At 37.7% G+C, this 15,667-nt stretch overlaps 1 protein-coding gene across 7 annotated transcripts in view; it reads right to left on the bottom strand.

Annotated features, from left to right (window-relative positions):
* LOC135098821 (circumsporozoite protein-like) overlaps positions 1–13,318 on the bottom strand; it is a 132,522-nt gene extending 119,204 nt beyond the window's left edge. For 2 of the 7 annotated variants that reach the window (XM_064001212.1, XM_064001215.1), the window contains exon 1: positions 13,114–13,308. In XM_064001212.1, the coding sequence (XP_063857282.1) occupies positions 13,114–13,218 (105 nt within the window). In that variant the 5' untranslated portion in view covers positions 13,219–13,308. Of the gene's footprint in view, positions 1–13,113 lie in introns of all 7 variants that reach the window. The other 5 variants (XM_064001217.1, XM_064001211.1, XM_064001216.1 and 2 more) reach the window with 5 other exon arrangements.
* Positions 13,319–15,667: the final 2,349 nt, after the last annotated feature.

The raw sequence follows: 15,667 nt of genomic DNA, 5'->3' as shown, positions 1-15,667 counted from the left end.
AGAAGATCATTAATGAATAATAAGAAGAGAGTGGGTGACGGGACAGAACCCTGAGGAACAGCACTGTTAATAGATCTAGGAGAACAGTGACCATCTACCACAGCAGCAATAGAACGGTCAGAAAGGAAACTCGAGATAAAGTTACAGAGACAAGGATAGAAACCGTAGGAGGGTAGTTTGGAAGTCAAAGCTTTGTGCCAGACTCTATCAAAAGCTTTTGATATGTCCAAAGCAACAGCAAAAGTTTCACCAAAATCTCTGAAAGAGGATGACCAAGACTCACTAAGGAAAGCCAGAAGATCACCAGTAGAGCGGCCTTGACGGAACCCATACTGACGATCAGATAGAAGGTTGTGAAGTGATAGATGTTTAAGAATCTTCCTGTTGAGGATAGATTCAAAAACTTTAGATAGGCAGGAAATTAAAGCAATAGGACGGTAGTTTGAGGGATTAGAACGGTCACCCTTTTTAGGAACAGGCTGAATGTAGGCAAACTTCCAGCAAGAAGGAAAGATAAATGTTGACAGACAGAGCTGAAAGAGTTTGACTAGGCAAGGTGCAAGCACGGAGGCACAGTTTCGGAGAACAATAGGAGGGACCCCATCAGGTCCATAAGCCTTCCGAGGGTTTATGCCAACAAGGGCATGGAAAACATCATTGCGAAGAATTTTAATAGGAAGCATGAAGTAGTCAGAGGGTGGAGGAGAGGGAGGAACAAGCACAGAATCGTCCAAGGTACAGTTTTTAGCAAAGGTTTGAGCGAAGAGTTCAGCTTTAGAAATAGATGTGATAGCAGTGGTGCCATCTGGTTGAAATAAAGGGGGAAAAGAAGAAGAAGCAAAGTTATTTGAGATATTTTTGGCTAGATGCCAGAAGTCACGAGGGGAGTTAGATCTTGAAAGGTTTTGACACTTTCTGTTAATGAAGGAGTTTTTCGTTAGTTGGAGAACAGACTTGGCATGGTTCCAGACAGAAATATAAAGTGCATGAGATTCTGGTGATGGAAGGCTTAAGTACCTTTTGTGGGCCACCTCTCTATCATGTATAGCACGAGAACAAGCTGTGTTTAACCAAGGTTTGGAAGGTTTAGGTCGAGAAAAAGAAAGAGGAATGTACGCCTCCATGCCGCATGCCACATGCTCAGGACACAAAGACGGGTCTCTGACACGGAAGCAGTAGTCATTCCAAGGAAAATCAGCAAAATACCTCCTCAGGTCCCCCCAACTAGCAGAGGCAAAATGCCAGAGGCACCTTTGCTTAGGGAGATCCTGAGGAGGGATTGGAGTGATAGGACAAGATAAAGATATGAGATTGTGATCGGAGGAGCCCAACAGAGAAGAAAGGGTGACAGCATAAGCAGAAGGATTAGAGGTCAGGAAAAGGTCAAGAATGTTGGACGTATCTCCAAGACGGTCAGGAATACGAGTATAGTGTTGCACCAATTGCTCTAGGTCATGGAGGATAGCAAAGTTGTAGGCTAGTTCACCAGGATGGTCAGTGAAGGGAGAGGAAAGCCAAAGCTGGTGGTGAACATTGAAGTCTCCAAGAATGGAGATCTCTGCAAAAGGGAAGAGGGTCAGAATGTGCTCCACTTTGTAAGTTATGTAGTCAAAGAATTTCTTATAGTCAGGGGAGTTAGGTGAGAGGTATACAGCACAGATAAATTTAGTATGAGAGTGACTCTGTAGTCATAGCTAGATGGTGGAAAACTCGGAAGATTCAAGAGCGTGGGCATGAGAGCAGGTTAAGTCATTGCGCACATAAACGCAATATCCAGCTTTGGATTGAAAATGAGGATAGAGAGAATAGGAGAGAACAGAAAAGGGGATACTGTCAGTTGCCTCAGACACCTGAGTTTCAGTGAGGAAAAGATGAGGTTTAGAAGAGGAGAGGAGGTGTTCTACAGATAAAAAATTAGATCTTAGACTGCGAATATTGCAAAAGTTAATGAAGAAAAAGTTGAGGGGGGGTGTCAAGATACTTAGGGTTGTCAACAGAAAGGCAGTCCGACCTGGGGACATTTATGGTCCCCTCCCTAGATGGGGACTCCAAGGCTGGTGTAGGAGTCGCCATAATCATTTTGAAATATTTGAGTGAAGGGTGTGTGTGTTATTAGGTGCTTGTAGTTTTGTGTGGAGAAAGAGATTTGTCTTTAGAGGGCAAGCTGTGACTTCCCCCTTGTCTTGTGAGACACAAAGGGAAACGTTCAGTGAGGTCACAGCTGGGTTTAATGATAAGTTCACAGCACCCCCTGAACAGTGCTTTAGACCTCACTGGGAGTAATTATCGTTTCGGCAGGTGTCTACTGCCTCCTCCTTGACTATGTATGATTGGCATTACATGAATAAGCAAACCTGGTATGTGGGAGCTGGTGTCAATATATATGTGTGTACCCCAACATAGCCTATGAGTGGGTAAAACTATTTCTGGGCATCTGTCTGGCTGCAAATTCTTTTCCCTTACTGCTTCTTGAAATATGAATATGAACCAAGTTTTCATTGTTTCTTTATCTTATAGAAAATATTTTCATTATATTTTCAGAATTTAATTAAGAATTTACCAGTTTAATTAAATATGATTCCAGGTGATTGCAATGGCTCCAAGTCTTGGGAAAGCTATGTGTGGAGCACAAGCAGTCTGTCCACATGGAAAATTTTGAGTTCAAGCATACCAGCAGCACAACACATCTGCTGAACAATGAAGCTCCAATTCCTGCAGATAAACAAACTTCAGGCACGTACCGCAGCATTTCTGTGACTACACAACTGTGTTATAACTGGTAATGTTTAATTTAGTTGTAGTAAATGTGGTTAAATGACATTCATGATGTCATAAACATAAACAACAGATCCTAAATATTGATTAATAACATTCACAACCATACTGAACCTATACACTGTATGTACTATATTACATTATATGATGAGCTTTCATTTCAGTATATACATATTTGCTAGCAGATAACATTCAGCAATCTCATAATTTTCACTATTATCTAACCCATTTTCTAAGAAAGTAAGAAAAAAAGGGAATCTGCAAGAAGCCATCAGGGCTACACATAGCATTCCATGTATAAAATATATCTACCTATTTCCACCTATCATCCCCATCCATAAATCTGTCTAATCTTCTTTTCAAGCTCCCTGTTGACTCTGTACAAACAACCTAATTACAGAGCCTACTCCTGTCATCTACCACTGTTTGAGAACCACTCCCTCTCTTCAAATCTAAATTTATCAGGCTAAAATTAAAAACAGATAGGAAGAAATCATGGGGTTATTTTTCTCCCCCCCCAAAAAATGAATAAATAAACAAAAATAAACAGTAATTTGAATATGAATATGAATATGAATAAAGAGAATATAATAAATCAACTTCTGCCTCCACTACTAACAAGTCCTATCTTCTTTCACCATTTGTCCATACGCAATCATACATTTCTTTATATGCTAATATTTCACAATATTTATAACTTTATTTTGTCCAATCTTTGCTTTCTAGTTAACAAAATGGTTCTTTTTACAGACTGTATTGCGGTAAAGTGGCTTACAGCAGGAAAGGAGACACAACTGGCTCATCTGAGTCAAGCATGTTAACTGTGATGAGCAATGTGAACAAGTATTATAAGATGTTTTTGGCAAGGAAAAGATGTGGTGGGAATAATGACTGTATATAAGGTTTATAATTGCTGTTAATCACTTGAAGAGGACAGTTGTTGTGGGTATAGGAAAAGTTTAAGATGGCAGAGGTGAGATAGAAACAGAAAAGCTGTTAACCTATTCTGTTACTAACAGAGGTAATAGCATTATTCAAGAAAATAAATGCATATACTAGTATGTTAATAATAATAATACAAAGTATGCAAACATATTCCATATTTCCATATTTACAGGGACACCATCCACACCACACAAGACAGTCCAGCAATCTGGAAGGAAGACCAGCACAAGACCAGCAGATTTTCTGCCTCCCAAGATGCTGTAATTTTTCAAAGGACATCAGTGATATGCTTTGATTAGTGAGACAGTGGAGGAGGAGGAGGAAGCAGAGGAGGCAGCTTGCTGTAGCAGTATATTATCACAGTCCTAAGAGGATTACAGCATGCACTGCATTTCTCAATGAGAAACATTTTGTTAGCAGGAGCAACAAACTCTGGCAGTCCTATAAAGGAAGTTACTTTAAGGCAATATATCTTATGTAATGAGTACCATCAAAGATTTGTTTAATTTTGACCAGGTTTCTGATTCCATTGTTGGAGGCAAGGATATTGGTGAACAAGACAAAAGTTTGAAAATTGGAAACCATGCATTTTTTTTTTTTTTTTTTTTGTGATTAGAGAACTAATGAAAAATGGAAATGTTTTTTTTAGGATATTCCTTTTATCTGGGAAAGACTGATATTACGCAGAGTGTGATGACACGTTCATTAGGTTTAAGACATTGATACTAGAGTAACTGCACTTTTTTTTTCTTTCTCTGACCAAGAGGGAATACAATGTTCTTCTCTTAGAATCTTGGCATGTTTGCCGTCAATGGCGAATGGATCCGTTTCTCGTACAATTCACCGAAGCTTTTGATGAGACTCAGTAACACTGTTTTGAAGGAGAAAAGTAAAGTACATGCAGGGTAATATAATTAAATGCTGAATTTTGAATGATCATCAGCTAAAATATGAGACTTGCTCCTAACTAGTAAAATCAACATGTGTAGGATTTTCAAGTAATGAACAGAATAGACACATTCTGTGGTAGGTTTACTGGGACAAAAAGCTGTCCTTATTGCAGTATAGGTATATATATCAGGTGCATAGATCCTTTTCATTATTGAAATAGTTTAGTTACTCTTCATTTTAATGATGTTTATTGCTAAATCTTGTAAAATTTGCAAGGAATGCAAGAACATTATGGAAACTGCCATTCACACACTCTAACAAGACAGCACTTCAGGTGCTGTGGCACGACTGGTCTTTGTTCAGTTCCCTTACCTTAGTTATTAATTGGATGAACCACACTTCCTTGACAAGATTAAGACTTGGATTACCCATTGACTTCTGTTCCTGACTCTAAATGTGAAGATATAGTGATGGCATCAGCTACTTCTAGCTCATAATCTTTTCCATGTAACTGACTGTGCCTGAAGAAGATTTTTGAGCCTCATGAATGTCACATGACAAGGATATTTTGTCAGATACCAGCCATCAGTTAGACAGCAGCAGTGAGGCAGATTAGATTTGTGATTTAGGTGGCCTTTTTATTCCCCAATGAGGAAAAAAGTGTATTTTCTTTACCTGTCATAAGTTTGTGTTGCTTCTGCATGTGTTTCAGCAACTAACCAAAAGCTTTACTTTAATCAGACTTGGAGTATTTTATGTCCCTAAATAGGAAATAGGAAGAAGAAGTAAATATGAAAAGTTGAATAGGAAATTTGCATACAGTACACAGATGTGTGCACAAAATTCCTTTCTAAGGGTTCTTATTTTTATTTTCACTGTATTCTTGCAAACAATTCTGCTCTTGTCCTACTGTCTCATTGCATGTCCCATGTCCAAGCTCAGGATGCTGTATTTTCTCCTGCATATAATGTTTTCTTCATTTTATCATGATGCATTATTCATATATATATAAGATATCTATCATAATGTATTTTCTCACAATATATGTAATTTTAGATATATCTTACAGTAACATTTGATATCAGTCCTCTTATTTTTTTCATGTAATGTAGCATTTCATCAGGTTTTGTGCTGTTTGTTACAGCATATGCAAGAATTATTTAAATTCTGCATGTTTACTTTGTGGTGACAAATGCTTCTCTTCTCTGAAATTTTCTTTGGTTAGCTACATGTTATTAACACTATATCTTTAGCTGCCATATGCCCACTGTATATCTTTACTTCAATGTTGTTGTTGTTGTTGTTGTTGTTGTTGTTGTTGTTGTGGCTGTTGTTGTAAGCAGTATTGAGTTGCCATGTCATTTGTTCTGATATGGAAGTCTTTGCGTTCTCTGTTAGGTGGTGTAGCCTTGCTATGCTGACTCCGTTACCTCCTGATGTACATTCAAAACAGAGTTGATATGGGTAGATATTAAGGAAGGATCACAGTCAGTAGTACTGGGAGTAGTGTACAGGCCACCAAACAGTACAAAGGAAATTAACACCTCACTGTGGCAGGTAATAAACAGAGCAGGAAGGCACAGTCAGGTATGTGTGATAGGAGATTTTAATTTTAGGAATATCAACTGGAGCCTGATGGTGGGTGACAAGGAAGCAGAGGAATTTCTAAAGGTAATTCAGGATAATCTTTTTTAAAACAAGTAGTCATAGAACCCACAAGGGGGAACAATATTCTAGATTTAATTCTTACTAACAGGGAGGAGGCAGTCATGGAGATAGAGGTTGGTGGACAGCTAGGCAACAGTGACCATTGGGAAATTAGGTACAAATTAAAATGGGAAGACACTTTTAAAAGCAAAAACACTAGAAAAACACCTGACTTTAGGAGAGCAGATTTTGAGGAATTAAAAAGGTACCTCCAAGGAGTTGACTGGCAATGGATGGAGGGTGAGGTCAGGACCGGGACGGAGTTGAGAGAGATAAGGCAGGATGAGAGAGGTGAGGTGAGATGTGAGGGTGTAGGACAAGAGGAGGGAAGATGTGTCCGGAAGGGACCGAGGAGAGAGAGAGAGAGAGAGGGAGATAGGTGTGAGTATGTTGAAGGGTCAGGTCATGCTGAAATGGGAGAAGTGAGGTCAAGGTGAGTAGATGAGGGAGTGGAGAGGATGGAAGGGGCCAAGATGAGGGGATTAAGTGAAGTAAATTTAGATGAGTTGTATAAATATTTCACAGACAAACTGCATACAGGACAGCTAGCAAACATCCTGTATAGAGCAATAAGATCACAGAAAAATGACTCTAAATTGATGAATGCTAGGTTAAAACATTATATAGAACGGAAGAGAAGTATATATAAGAGATTAAGGACAGGTGAAGAGGTTTTAAGGCCACAATATAATGAATTAGTTAGAATAGTCAGGAGATTAACGAGGAAAGCTAAGGGCAATTATGAATTAAAGGAAGCCAGCCAGGTGAAGACAGACCCCAAGGGATTTTATCAGGTATACTGGATGAAGAATGAGGATACTATAGGTCCATTAAAGGCAGCAAATAGGGGCAGGGGAAGACTAAAAGTAGCATACACAAACATAAATGGACTAATGTCAGCAGTGTTGAAACTAGAAGACTATTTAAAAGAGGAAAAACCGGACATCGTGGGAATCGTTGAACCTAAACTGGCAAGTGAAGGGGATATACTAAATATTGGTGAAGGAAAATACAACCTCTGGATGAGAAATAGAAGGAATAAACAGCGAGGAGGTGTGATGCTTCTAGTTAGGAAGAATTTACTAGTGGAATCTGTCACATATGTGATGGAGGAGGCAGAAGTATTGAAAATAAGCTTAAGACAGAATATTGGAAGATACCATAACGTTGTGGTGACTTGTGTTCCCCCCCTTCCAACTCTTGGAGAGAGGATGAATATAAGAAAATGCTTGAGGACACAAGGACATGTTTGACAGAGCTGCTTGAGGAAAATGATGATATAATCCTGATGGGGGACTTTAACTGTAAAGAGATATCTTGGGAGAACTGGACCACAGAAGGCAGTGAGTCATCATGGGGGAACAAGCTACTAGACCTGGCTATTGAAAATGTCCTGACACAATGGGTTACAGATGACACAGGATTTAGGAGAAATGAAGCACCTTCAAGGCTCAATCTAATTTTCACCAAGGAACAAGAAATAGTAGAAGACCTTAAATACATAAACCCAATAAGAAAAAGTGATCATGTGCTGATTCAGTTCACAGTTATGGATAATAACCTCAGTATAAGGAAAGAGGACCACACAAGAGAATGGCTAAACTACAGCAAGACTAACCTTGGATAACTTAGGAAGTATTTCAGTGAAGTGAATTGGAACATGGTTATTCAAAAGGACATAGAGGAAAAGTAGACAGCTTTCCTGGATATTTATAATAAAGGAGTAAAGAAATGGGTACCCAAAAGATCAACAGAGAACCTTTTCAAAAAGGATTGGTACAATAGGAGATGTGCGACAGCTAGATTGGACAGAAAAAGCATGGAACAAGTGGAAGAAAAACAAGAGACTGGACCTGTGGAACAATTGCATAAGGAAGAGGAACGAATGTCAAAACTCACAGAGATGATCAGAAAAATTTTGAAAAGAATGTTGTGGAGAAATGTAAAGACCAACCAAAATTATTTTATAAATTCATCAATGGAAAATTAAAGAGTTAAGATGAAATAAGCATGGAAAAAGCTGGAGAAGAGACAGTGGATGACCCAGAGGAGGTAGATGAACAGATACTTCCACTCTCTGTTTACTAAAGGAAATGATTTCAGAGGTGAGAAGACAACATTAGAAAAAGGGACCAACCTAAAGGAGATTAAAACATCAGTAGAAGAAGCAAAGATTATGTTGGAAGACCTGGATGTAAGGAAAGCAATGGGTCCTGATGGTGTGTATCAAGTTGGATTTTAAAAGAGTGTAGCTCACAATTAGTCTCAGTGCTGCACAATATAATTAGCACCACCCTGGTAAAAGGTAGAGTACCCATAGTTTGGAAACGGGGGGGGGGTATTACCCCAATTCACAAGACCGGAAGTAAAGAAGATCCATTAAATTATAGACCTGTATCACTCACAAGTGTGGTGGCAAAGAATTGTGAAAAGATTATCAAGAACAGATGGGTGAAATATCTAGAAGACAACAAAGTGATAACAGAGACACAGTTTGGCTTCAGAAAAGGAAGATCTTGTGTTACAAATTTGATAAGTTTCTACTCAATAGTAATAGATATAGTGCAAGAGAGACATGGATGGTTCGACTGCATATACTTAGATTTGAGAAAAGCATTTGATAAAGTTCCGCACAGAAGACTAATATGGAAATTGGAAAAAAATTGGAGGACTCGCTGGATCGCTGTTAAAGTGGATGACTGACTTTTTGACGAACAGAGAAATGAGGACAGTAATTAAAGGCAGCAGGTAGAACTGGAGAACAGTAATAAAGTGGAGTCCCACAAGGTTCAGTACTTGCACCTATTATGTTCACAGTTTATGTAAATGATATGACAGAAGGTGTAGAAAGTTACATGAACCTTTTTGCTGATGACGTTAAGATTATGAGAAAAGTAACAAATGAAGAGGACTTCATTAAGGTTAATGAATGGTCATTGAGGTGGAACATGGAGTTTAATGCTAAAAAATGTAGTGTGATGAGGTTTGGGAAAAGTGTGAGAAGACCAGTTGGCAACTGTTACTTAGGGAATGAGGAAATCTCTATAAAATCAGAAGAAAAAGACCTAGGAGTAATTATTACTGATAATTTATCATTTGGAAAGCACATAAACAAAATTATAGGAGAAACATAAAATCTGCTGAGAAACATCAAGATAACATTCTCTTATATTGATGAAGATATGATAAAAAAAAAAGATAACAAAGATGATACGTCCGAGATTGGAGTACGCAGCATCAGTGTGGTTGCCAAGTTTGAAAAACAAGAAAGAAAGAATCCAGAGAGCTGCAACTAAAATCCCTGCAACCTTAAGAGAGTATAGTTATGAGGAAAGGTTGAAGAGATTGGGCCTGACTACACTAGAAAAAAGGAGGGAAAGAGGTGATTTGATAGCAATATATAGAATATTGGAAGGAATGGAAAACTTGGACAGAGAAGATCTCATGATACCAGATATGAGAGACACAAGAGGACATGGAAGGAAATTGAAAAGGAGTGTTTGCAGAAGAGACATCAAGAAACACAGCTTCCCACACAGAAGTATAATGGTGTTGAATGAACTTAAGGATGAGACTGTGTGCAAAGACAATTCATAAATTTAAAGAAAATCTAGATAAAAGTCGATATGGAGATGGGACAGCACGAGCCTAGTGTGGCTCTTGTCCTGTATTTCACAACTAGGTAAATACAGCTAGGTAGATGGGGAGCTGGTTAGGTCTGGGAAGGAGATTAGTAAAATTCTGAATGAGTATTTTCTAACTGTCTACACCCAGGAAAACATGCAGGATATGCCAAATAGTGAACAGATGTTTCCAGCAGATGAGAATGAGAAGCTGACAGATATTTCCATAACTAAGGAGATTGTGGAACAGGAGATAGGTTAAAAAAGCTCAAGATACCAGGACCAGATGAAATATATCCCAGAGTACTTAAGGAATGTAAAGAGTTTATTAGTGAGCCATTAGTTTCTGTCTTTAGGAAATCACTTGAGTCAGGTGAGGTACCAGTAATGTGGAGGCAGGCTAATGTAGTACCCATCTTTAAGAAAGGAGATAAAACTTTAGCATCCAATTATAGACCTGTCAGCTTAACTTCTGTTGTAGGTAAAATATTGGAGTCAATAATAACAAGGAACATTAGGGAGCATTTAGACAAACATAATTTGATAAATCAGTCACAGCATGGATTCATGAAGGGGAAGTCTCGCCTGACAAACTTGTTAAGTTTTTACACTAAAGTGTATGACGCAGTAGATAATGGTGATAGTTATAATATCTTATATCTGGACTTTAGTAAAGCTTTTGACAAGGTACCCCATCAGAGGGTACTGAGAAAGGTTGGGGCACACAGGATAGATGGGAAGGTGTTAGGCTGGCTAAGGCCATGGCTAAGCGACAGGCGACAAAGAGTTACAATAAACAGCTCTAAATCCGAATGGGATAACGTAATTAGTGGGGTGCCACAGGGATCAGTATTAGGGCCACTGTTGTTTTTAATATATATCAATGACTTGGATAGTGGAATTAGTGATGTTAGTAAATTTGCGGATGACACAAAGATAAGTAGATTAATTAGGTCAGTTTCGAATGCCATCACCTTGCAGGCAGATTTAGATAGGATGAATGTATGGACAGACAAATGGCAAATGCAGTTTAATATCAACAAATGCAAAGTACTTAGTGTAGGTAGAGGAAACCCACACAGTAGCTACACAATAAATAACGAAACTCTGGTAGGTTCAGGGTACAAAAAAAGATTTAGGAGTTATAGTTAGCTCTGAACTCCGTCTAGGAAAGCAATGCATAGAGGCCAAAAACAGGGCTAACAGGGTATTAGGATTCATTTTTAGGAGTGTTAAAAGTAGAAGGCCCGAAATAATATTAAAGTTATATTTGACGCTGGTCAGACCTCATCTAGACTATGCTGTGCAGTTCTGGTCCCCACATTACAGGAAAGATATAAGTCTATTAGAATAAGTACAGAGGAGAATGACTAAAAGGATACAGGGGATGAGGAGTATTCCTTATGAAGCAAGATTGAAGCTGTTAAATTTACATTCTTTAGAGAGATGTAGGTTAAAAGGGGACTTGATAGAAGTCTTTAAGTGGTACAAGGGTTGTAACAAGGGGGATGTAAGCAAAATTCTTAGGATTAGCAGCCAGGATAGAATAAGAAATAACAGGTTCAAGCTTGAAAAATTTAGGTTTAAGAGAGATAGGAAGAAATTGGTTCTCAAAAAAAAAAAAAAAGAGTGGAAGATGAGTGGAACAGATTCAGTAATCATGTTGTTAGTGCCAAGACATTAGAGAACTTTAAGATAAGATTAAACGGGTTTATGGATGGGGATGATAGGTGGAAATAGGTAGGTATATTTCATACAGGGACTGCCACATGTAAGCCTGGTCGCTTCTTGCAGCTTCCCTTATTTCTTATGTTCTTACATTGCAATGTCTCTTGGTGCTGCTGTATACTATATATGTATGCTATAAGATAGTGATGACTTTTGTGTGATCTCTTAATTCAACTAACCATGTGTTCTGTCTTATAAGGCATAAGTGATAAACACCTTGATGTTGCCAAATGTTTGTGCAGGTGTGGGAAAAAAAATGCCTCTTATGAATGCTGCTGTCTTTCATGGCAAGGCCTTGGTTTTATTTTCTGCCTTGTGTTACACACCTAGTGTGTGTTGTACTGTTTTTCATGTTTTATAAGCAGCACATACTTGTTAACATTTCAGAATACCTGCTGTTATACTATTAATATAAGTAAAACGTTAATATTATATCCTCAAGTCATTAATTATTTAACAGTAAAACGTTAATATTATATCCTCAAGTCATTTATTATTTAACTATTAAAACTACTAAAAATAAAAAATAAATTATTTTAAATAAATGTACCTGGCAGCTGTCAATCAATATCTTGATCTGAAAGGTTCTGGATAAAAGAATTTAATACATTCTGTTCATCATTATAAATTATGCTTAAAAGCTGGGGCTTGAATTTTCGATTTTTGGACGTAAACAAGAAGAAGTTAACTGCTTAAGGAAGAAGAACGTAATAAAAACAGAATAAGATGTGATACAAAAACAAAAGCTGCAACACAAGTAACTATCAGCAGCTTCGTCTCGTCACGCAGTATTCTGCACGTGAGTCGCAATGAGCCACGATCATTCCAATTCGAAAATCTTGCTCTTTGCACCAAACGGAATCTATGCACTACACTTACAAGTACTCTAATGAAACTTTCACACACACACACACACACACACACACACACACACACGTGCCCACAACCCAGCAGACAGGGAGGGCGCACCAGGACGGCATGGGTGCATGGAGTGCCTGACCATAAATACGCGTTTTACCCTCCATGAACTGTGTGGAGCCCCGGCTCATCATCACTATTATCTGTGACTGCCCTCACTAAGGTCATTCAAACTCAGTCCATCAGGAAAGTGAGCGCAAATAAGCTTCCAGAGAGAGAGAGAGAGAGAGAGAGAGAGAGCTGACCGGGCAATCCTAGTTCCCTAATTTTCAGTCATGGTAGTAGTATCGCCATGAAAGCTTCACTGATCATCACAAGTTACATTCCACGTTTCCATCGTGCATATCAACCCACGGCAACTACGATATGGAATATGAAGCTTTGTGTCCTGGTCATACAGTACCCAAGACCACGAGAGGCTACCGCCATGACAGCCTGACCGTCCCGCCGCATCCCTTGATTTCCGCAGCACAGCACACTGCACACGTCACTGCCTCGTCCTCACCCTGGCCAGGAGTGTACTCACCTCACCTCTGCAGCACGGCTCGGCGATTTCCTGCTCCAGCCGCCTCACGGAAAGCCGTAGGTACGAAAGATTGACGGACGCACACATCCACACTACACCACTCATCACTGTCACACTGTCGCTTCTTGCTTGATGGCCTGGAGGGCGCGAGTTTTGAATAGAGGATCATGCGGGATTTCAATTCATTTTACGGTATATTACTACTACCAAGGACTCTCTCTCTCTCTCTCTCTATACCAAGATGCCAAAATTCTGGCAAAATTCAGGAAAATTATGTGAAAAAAGAAAATTATGAAAAAAATTTAATTTTAGTTTTTTTTCGGATCCATCAAAAAAAGTTACTGAAAAAGTGTCTTTTCAGTGTTTTACGTAGAAAAACGCTAAAACGGATGCAAACCAACGAATATGAAGAAGTAGAATAACATTACCAAAAAAGGTATATATTCAGTGTTTTTGAGCTTCTTATCTACAAAAAAGGCGAAAATGGATAGAAAGCACTCTATATTTAGATAGAAAAGGACATTACGAGAATCTTGTATAATGAGTGTTTTATAGTTTCACAAGAACCACAAGGCAAAAAACGCAAAAACTCGTGTATATGGATAAGTTTCTTAGATAGCAAAATACTGAAACTCAGGAATAACACTCTTAATTGAGAATACAGAACAACCTTACGATATGCGTGTATTTTGACTGTTTTTCACATTCTTAGTTATCAAAACCCCAAATTGCATGCAAAACTAGCTTTATGTGGTAAAAAAATGACATTACCAGAAAAGTGTCTTTTGAGTGTTTTTGAGCGTGTTAGGCAATAAAGCACTAGAAAAGGAAGGCAATCACATTACATGGGAATAAAAACATTTTTTACCAAGAACTTGCCTTTAAGTGTTTTTGAGCTCCTTATTTACCAAAACGCTAAAACGCATGCAAATCACCCTTTATGGAGAAACAGATTAACATTACCAAAAACATGTATTTTGAGTGTTTTTGATCATGTTACCTCTAAAAACGCTTAAATATATGCAAAAAACCCTATGTCAGGGAAACGGAAGGACATTACGAGAAACGTGTATTATGAGTGTTTTTAAGTTCCATAAGTACCAAAAAGCTAAAACCTCTTTATAGGGAAAAAAAACAAGTAAATAAATAAATAGGATTTTTTTTTTGTTATTCTTTTTAATAGGTACAGAGAGCACAAATATGAGAAAATTAAACGACCTTTCCAGAAATCTGTCTTTTGAGTGTTTTTCAGCATGGTAGGCACCAAAACGATAAATAATAAGGAACTCACTCTATATGGGAATCCAAAACAAAATTACTGTAAATGTATCTTCTCAGTGTTTTACGTAGAAAAACGAAAAAAAAAAAAACGTGTATATAAAGAAGTTTCTTAGATACCAAAATGCTGAAACTCATGAATAAAAATCTTAATTGAGAAACAGAACAACCTTAGCAAATGCCTGTATTTTGAGTGTTTTTAATATTCCTAGTTAGCAATACCCAAAATAGCATAAGAAACTAGCTTTATGAGGAAAAAAATGACATTATCAGAAGTGTCTTTTAATTGTTTTTGAACGTGATAGGCAATGAAGTACTAAAAAGCAGGGCAATCACATTACATGGGAATAAAACCAACTTTTACCAAGAACTTGCCAATATGTGTTTTTGAGCTCCATACATACCAAACCGCTAAAACGCATGGAAAACAAACTTTATGGAGTAACAGAATAACATTACCAAAAACATGTATTTTGAGTATTTTTGATAATGTTATCTATAAAAACGCTTAAATACATGCAAAGAACCTTATGTTTGGGAAACGTAAGGACATTACGAGAAACGTGTATTATGAGTGTTTTTAAGTTCCGTAACTACCAAAAAGCTAAAACTCACAAATAAAACTTGTTATTTAGAAAAAAAGTAAAAAATAAAAAAAAATAAATAAAAGGATTTTCTTTTTTTGTTATTCACCTTCATAGGTACCGAAATGCCAAAATTCTGGGAAAAATTTTGGCAATTATATGATAAGAAATTTATTTCAAAAAGTTGATATTAGCTTTTTTTCGGACTGTTATGTACCAAACACGAAAGTGCATGCAAAGCCTCCCATATCAGGAAATTAAACGACCTTAACAGAAATCTGTGTTTTGAGTGTTTTTCAGCATGTTAGGCACCAAAACGATAAATAATGAAGAACTCACTCTATATGGCAAACCAAAACAAAATTACTGAAAACGTGTCTTCTCAGTGTTTTACGTAGAAAAACGCTAAAACGGATGCAAACTAACCAATATCAAGAAGTAGAAAAACATTACCAAAAAGGTATATTTTGAGTGTTTTTGAGCTTGTTACCTACAAAAAAACGCGAAAATTGATACAAAGCACTCTATATTGGGAAACAAAGGGGCATTACAAGAAAAGTGTATAATGAATATTCTATAGTTCAAAAGAACCACAAGCCAAAAAACGCAAAAACTCGAGTATATGGAGAAGTTTCCTAGATACCAAAATGCTGAAACTCATGAATAACACTCTTAATTGAGAAACAGAACAA

The sequence above is a fragment of the Scylla paramamosain genome, unplaced genomic scaffold (assembly GCF_035594125.1).
Source record: "Scylla paramamosain isolate STU-SP2022 unplaced genomic scaffold, ASM3559412v1 Contig84, whole genome shotgun sequence".
Lineage (NCBI taxonomy): Eukaryota > Metazoa > Arthropoda > Malacostraca > Decapoda > Portunidae > Scylla > Scylla paramamosain.
This window is presented reverse-complemented; position numbering and strand designations above follow the sequence as displayed.